This window comes from Protomyctophum parallelum (genome assembly GCF_964188405.1).
Source record: "Protomyctophum parallelum genome assembly, chromosome: 2".
NCBI classification, from domain to species: domain Eukaryota; kingdom Metazoa; phylum Chordata; class Actinopteri; order Myctophiformes; family Myctophidae; genus Protomyctophum; species Protomyctophum parallelum.
This window is the reverse complement of record NC_139699.1, coordinates 20,673,949-20,681,169: the sequence shown is the minus strand read 5'-3', so window position 1 is coordinate 20,681,169 and position 7,221 is coordinate 20,673,949. Positions and strand designations below refer to the sequence as shown.

General features: G+C 42.9%; 1 protein-coding gene across 1 annotated transcript; it reads right to left on the bottom strand.

The window, feature by feature from the left end:
• Positions 1 to 851: 851 nt before the first annotated feature.
• On the bottom strand, positions 852 to 6,047 carry uqcrfs1 (ubiquinol-cytochrome c reductase, Rieske iron-sulfur polypeptide 1). Its single transcript, XM_083759997.1, has 2 exons — positions 5,765 to 6,047; positions 852 to 2,520 (listed from the first exon to the last, which is right to left on the bottom strand). Exons 1-2 carry the CDS (start codon positions 5,973 to 5,975, stop codon positions 1,910 to 1,912), a joined length of 822 nt encoding a protein of 273 aa, XP_083616123.1. The 5' UTR covers positions 5,976 to 6,047; the 3' UTR covers positions 852 to 1,909.
• Positions 6,048 to 7,221: the final 1,174 nt, after the last annotated feature.

The window sequence follows — 7,221 nt, the reverse complement described above, 5'->3', positions numbered from 1 at the left end:
CTTAGTTTAGACTAGTCATTGGTTAGACATGGGTTAAGGTTAGGTTTGTGTGCTGCCTCGTGGGAGGTTAGGTTTCTGGGATGAATTTCAAAAACTGTAATTAAATTGTATTATTTTAAAAATCACACCGTGTGAACTGAGTGGTGCAGTCATTGGTTAGACATGGGTTAAGATTAGGTTTAGGTGTGCTGCCCCGTGGGAGGTTAGGTTTCTGGGATGAATTTCAAAAACTGTAATTATTTTGTATTATTTAAAAAATCACACCTGTGTGAACTGAGTGGTGCAATCCCCACCCCCTCTCTCTCATTATCTCTCTCTGTTACAACAGCGCCCCTACTGGTAGGCGGACACAGACATTGCTGTTCCTTGGAGTGGTTGCACCACTCAAAAAGGTCCCTACAGGTCAGGCTTGCCGCTTGACATATCCTAAATTGAAACTTTTTCACTTAAAGCTCAACAATTTATCAATGTCATATTGATAAAATAATTCATATGCATGTCTTACAGACGGGTGCAGTACTTAGTTTAGACAGTTTTTGGTTTAGACTAGTCATTGGTTAGACCAGTCATTAGTCCTACAACTAGAACCTATCTCAAACCCTCACCCTAACCCTAACCTCCCACGGGGCAGCACACCTAAACCTAACCTTAACCCATGTCTAACCAATGACTAGTCTAAACTAAGTATGCACCCCCTTACGGACTACTCAGCTGTTAACAGTCAGTTACCAATGAACCGTTGCAGACTTTTGGGGCAGTGCGTAATAACGGGAGGCGATTCCATACCATACATTGAATTTAGATTACCCCAGATGTGTACAGTATGTACTCTCAAGAGATCGACACAGGCCTGATAAATAATACATTTGTGAAGCCTTTATTTCTTAGATATCACATTTGTTGCACTTACTTTGCATGTGAACGGATGAATAGCTCAAAAGTAATAAGATCCACACAAGACTATTTTATTTGTTTGCGTGAGCATCCCGTGGCTGAAATTACTCCTCTCTTATCCAGCTTTAGCTTTTGCAGTTTCCAGTGGAATGAACCCTTCTAGCAATGCCTCAATCACCAAGCAACAAAGCAATGTTCCAATCACGAAGGAAGGATAATCACAAATCAAAGTCTTGGTGTACCGTCTTCCAATTCTCTCTGGGATCATCATTACGCCAGATTTATACTTTGTTGCATGCCAGTGTCTCACACCAAAAATAACTGATCACAACACGTCGCACGGCGACGCGGGAGCTTGTAGATCAGCTTGTTTACGGTGCTTGTCACTTACCGATGTGCAAGTATAAATAATCCATTACTCTCTCTTCAATTTGACTTGAACAGCTCTCAATATGGTTTGGGGCATGTCATCTTATGCATAGAGGACTAAGCAAGTCAATTTCAGCAATACTAGGGATACAAATATATAGATAAATCTGATTAGTTAAATCTTGGCTTCGTTTAGGTCCCGTCATCTCAGTATTTTACACTGCAACTGCATCACCCAATGTTTCAGTACGAATTTCCATTGAGAGCGAGTGGTCAACAGAAAGTCTATAAACAAATAGGTAGGTGTTTTTTTGGCAGCTGTGCGGACAACTCTAAGCAGATGGAATAATAAATAACACAAAATAGGGTCTGAAATTTGGTACATTTTACATTTATTACAAGTTAACTGACCACCCTTGAACATAATGTTTCTTGTGTATTGAGTGAATGACAATCAAACTGGTTCTTTCTGTACATTGGAACTTTCTTGATTGGGGTTTTCTCAAAAGCATCATTGCACTGATGATAAACACCTTTATATTACACAAGCCAACTTAAAAACCCCAGTGCCATCACGCTTGGAGAAAACCCAAAGCGGCCATCTGAAAATGAGAGCTCAGAGTCAGTTCAAGGTCGCTTGGTCATTTTATCCGACGACCACCGTGTCTTCATCGGGGAACTCATAGTAGGGAACCTCCAGGTTGAGGGGTGCGGGGCCCTTCCTGATCCTACCCGACGCGTCGTAGTGGGAGCCGTGACACGGGCAGTAGTAGCCGCCGTATTCGCCGGCGTTGGCGATGGGCACGCAGCCCAGGTGGGTGCAGACGCCGAGGACGATGACCCACTTGGGCTCCTTCACGCGGTCTTTGTCGTGCTCCGGGTCGCGCAGCTCGGAGAGGTCGACGGCAGCCTCGATGGCGATCTCCTTCTCTGTGCGGTGGCGCACGAACAGGGGCTTGCCCCTCCACTTGAAGGTCATGTTCTTGCCCTCGGGTATGGTTTCGAGCTTGATCTCGATCTGCGACAGAGCGAGGACGTCGGCCGAGGCGCTCATGGACCCGATGAACTGGCTGACGACCGTCTTGGCCGCGTACACACCCACCACGCTCGTGGCGCCGGTGACCAGGTAGGAGAAGGCCTTTCGGCCGGCGGCGCTGTCCTGGGAGGACTTGTTGGGGTCCAGCACCTCAGGCCGTCTGTAGTCAGAGAAGTCTGGGATCTTGATGTCTGTGTGGGCGAATCGGACTCCTGAGCGGGCTGTGGTGGACAAATACAAACAGACGAGTTATGAGAAAAGAGAAAGGTTAGCCTGCTAGCATTTATTGAAAAATTAGGATCTAATTCACGCCAGCATTTTTCCCAGTTGAGCTCTTATTTTGAAAAGCCACATTTCCAGACTTCCGGAAGTAGACATATCCTAGTAAGTTTAACAGGTCTCGTTCAACTGTTGTTTACAAGATGGATGCTGGGGCACTGGAGGCCTCCACAGCGTCGGCTCTGTGCCATCAAAGAAACGTTGTTTTGACCAAAAATTTTATCTGGGACAAGGAATAGGATACAGGCAATTGAAAGAAACAGATAGAATGGATTAATATGGTGACGACGATCTAAGATGGGCGATCCATTGTCATGACAACAACAGGTAGCCGTTAACGCAAGTAGCATTATGGCTTGATCGATCGAAGGCGCTATAAAAGTGCAATTGCCATTGATCAACGGCAATGGCGGTAAGCGTAGTATTAAATAATAGGCTTCAATTGACCTAGATACCGGCACTGCGCGAAAACCGTTTTTTTTTTTTCTTTTTTTCCAAGTCATTACAGTGTAGTAAGAGGCTTTGTACAAGGAAGCACATCCAGACTTCTTTTTCTTTTCCCACAATTTTGTAACCCTTTTTTCCCCACCCACTGTCATGTCTGGGAGTGTACTTTAGCACTCCCTCTGCCAACGTGGGGAGAGCAACGGACTGACCTCATGCTTCTTTTAACCCAATTTGGACTGAGGCCGATTCTAAAAATGCCTTCTAAATGTCATGTGACTATCGCTACCCGTCTGTCTTCTCCTCCAAACGTTTCTGTTCCGTCCATCTTTAATAGTTCTTATTCATCTCCGTTTATGTGAAGTGTAAATTAACTTCCATCAATATTATCTTCATTAACTTTGTCCCTCATGTATTCTGACTGTAATTTGAGACAAAGAAAAGAAAGAGATGTAATTTGGACAAAGAAAAGCATGTATGCCCCTTACCAGTACACGCACACAAAACCCACATTAGATATAAATTCTACAAATCTTCAAAATGTACAAAAAAACTGTTGGTCTCTCATCCCCTTCTCTCACACACACACACACGCACGAGCGTGTGTGCAATTTGAGACGACCGATGTATGCAAGACCTTCAGAATCCTCCCCGTGTATAAATCATCACCCCAATGTGAAGCATATCCCCCTCCCGCCTTCTTCATTTTGGACAATTTCAGGGCCGGACATTCGACAAAATGAGCTGTCCGTGGCATCCCGTCACTCAACAAAGAAGGCATTTCATAACAAAGTTTACAATAATTGTCCTGAAAACAACACTTATTTCTCCAGCATGCTCAGACAGCTACAATTTGTGTATGTCTCAATTAACACACCTGACCTTCCTCTTATGTCTGCAATCATATATTGTACATTATTCTCTTAACTTAATGTTACTTGGATCTATATACAAATACATGTGGTGAATAATGTTATTCACCATGGAATTTAACTTTACTTTTGTGTGATCGTACTACAGCCACATTACAAATGTATTTGCCTGGAAAGGCAAGCTACGCTCTAAGTGCCAATCTACACTGACTTCAGTTATATAAACAACAAAATAATAAGTCAGTCCAAGTTAGAATTCCCTTCCTTAAATAGTCTCATACAGTACATGAATTATGATTATGATTGTTAATATTATTGTCATATTGTATTAGAGTTTACTGTTGCAGTCTTGCGTATCAAATTCTGCCAACATTTTTCTGTTGTACCGTCCAATAAGCCATTGAAGTAAAAAGGTGCAACCTGCTTTCCCTGTGTGTGTGTGTGTGTGTGTGTGTGTGTGTGTGTGTGTGTGTGTGTGTGTGTGTGTGTGTGTGTGTGTGTGTCTGTGTGTGTGTTAAAGAGTGACGGTGTCACTAATAAGTATCTGGGCGGTCGCAGCCGAGTGAGAGGGCGTCTGGGAACCAGAAGGTCACCCGTTCTCAGAGGGAGTGTAGTGTCCAGGATTACAGTAGATAATGGACACTGGGTGAAAAAATGGGTTGCAAAATCGTGGGATAAAAATTAAAATAAGAGCACCGAAAGGGGCTAGTCTTTCCCAAGGGCAATGTGTCCTAACATGTAGGACTGGACGATATGGACAAGATTTTTGTAACCAAATACCTCAATATTATGAATGACGATACATTCTTTTTTTGATTTTTTTTTCTTCAAATATTTACAAAATAATAGTGAACATAGTGACCAATATAAAAGCTCACAATGCACCGCAAGAACACCATAGACGATTTATTTTTAGTTAGTATACAATAAGGCTTGAGGTTAAACCATGACAACTATAATGCAATAAGTAAAAATCGTGTTGATATCAAAAGTCTCATATCACTAGCCCTACCAACATGTTATGTATTTTGGCAGGGCTCAAGACAGTGAGAAAATGGGTCACCTTGGGCAAACTTTAGTTAAACTAACTAAACTAAAGTTATTCTCACTTTACTGCAAGCCTATTATGTGTATTTTAAACTTGGTGCATAGAAATGACACACACACACACACACACACACACACACACACACACACACACACACACACACACACACACACACACACACACACATAGTATCACTGAACTATGGTGGGGGTTAAGACTGATAAACGCTAACGTCAAGCTAACCTTGTCAAGCCTTGAAAGTACAACAAGATTTTCAGGACCTTACAGACACGTCCCTCTAATTTAGCCAGCTGTACACACGCACGCGCGCGCGCGCACACACACACACACACACTCTGACACCTGTCACCTCAAATGAACCGGCTGGGCCGTTCCGTCCCGTCAGAAGCTATAGCTAACCGACAGGAATAATAATTCTGAGGGCGGTTTAATACTAGCAAGAAACGGGGTCAGGAGTTACTTAAATAACATGATTCATGTTCTCACATTAGCACAGCATTAAACTACAAGCGTACAGAGTGTCGATACTTAGTTATGAGTGTGTGTGGGTGTGTGTGTACAGAGGACACTTTTTGGTCGAGCTAAGCTAACTTCAGCCTTTAAAGTAGCCTGCCCTTAACAACATGGATTCGTCATACGGGCGGTGTCGCTCGCGCTGGGCAAATAGCCGATCTACAAGCTCACAAAGCGTCGCGGAGGCGACGCTTTGTGAGCTTGTAGATCGGCTTGTTGATCTGCTATTTCCGGGTTTTGAACTTTGAAGTCTCTCCTTTAGCAATGTGTGCATAGCTAATGACTTACCATTGATGCTAACGGTGATAGCGGGCCCGCTGCTCGGCGCCTGGCCGCTCAGCGACTCCCGGCACAGGAACGGCTTCTTCACGTCCACCGCGACCTTGTCCGACTTCACCACGACCCCCGGGATGAGCGCCTTGAGGGGCCCCGCCACGGCGAAGCTCGTCGCCTGCATGTACGGGGAGAAGGACCCCGAGCGAGCCGACAGGGACATCATGTTGGCTGGCTGTCTGTGGAGGACGACCTTGTTGTGTACTGTGCTGTGCTGCTGTATGCTAGTGGAGCTGGAGAGAGTAGACCACGTCGTTACGTTACGTGACCGGTGTACGTCACTACGTCGTCACGTGCCACGCGGTTGTTATTGGCACCGGCACCGTTACCATGGTTGTCAATGACGCGTCACCATCGTACACCGCCAGAGCAATGGAATCCATTGAATGGATTAGACATGGTTCACAAACATGACATTGATTGATTGATTGATTGATTGATTGATTGATTGATTGATTGATTGATTGATTGATTGAAGTATTTGTTAACAGTTAACAGTACATTTCAAGTCAATACAACAACTGTAACAACTGTGGACAACAGTCACGGCACCATAAAGCCACCATGTTCAATTCATCAGAACATGTAGAGAAGTATATACACAAAGAGATAAATATACACAGACAAATATATATATAACCAAAAACTGGAAATCATCATGAAAGCGGTAAAAATAAATAAAAAATACATATACAGTGAGGGGAAAAGGGGTGGGGTGGGAATTCAGATTGTACAGGGGTTTTGAATGTCAATGTGAACGAAAATAAAGAATAGAGTAGAAAAAGTAGAATTAACAACCTATTATGGCAAAAAGCTAAGCATTAGTTTTGAATGGAAGACACTCCTGGGCTAAATTCAGCCATAGCCAAGCTATGTGTGTTTTTCATGCAAAACGAATGCTTGCCAATGGATGGATAAAATTATAATTTTTCTTACTTAATAAATATTAATAAATATCCAGTATGAAATGTTGTCATGAGGTCCAGAATTCTAAGTGCTCATCTGCAAGGAATATTAGTATTTCTGTTTAATTGATAAAGGCACATAGAATCATTCAAGCTGCAAATTAAACCTCAATGGATTCAACAGTGTCTCATGAATATTATATTTTAGAGAACCCCATTCCTGTTTTATTTGAATAAAAGATAGTACACGTTTTGCACAAAGGAAACAGATCGCTACAGTTGGTTTCATTTCATAGCTGTTACTATGAGCCCCGTGCATATTGTATGCCACTGTTCATGGAAGCAAACACATTTTATAATTGCATTAAAAGTGTAGCCTGAGTTACAGAATCACAGCTATGTTGCAAATGCATAACTAGCTCTATAGAGCTACAATATGGCATATACTCTAATCTAGTGTGTATATAGCCTATAATAAACTCGACGCCAGGACCAGGAAATTAATCC

Excerpts from the sequence above, each read along its gene's own strand:
- uqcrfs1 (XM_083759997.1), bottom strand. The coding sequence starts at position 5,975 with ATGATGTCCCTGTCGGCTCGCTCGGGGTCCTTCTCCCCGTACATGCAG. Across the intron at positions 2,521-5,764 it reads TATCACCGTTAGCATCAATG|CCCGCTCAGGAGTCCGATTC; the intron begins GTAAGTCATTAG and ends TGTCCACCACAG.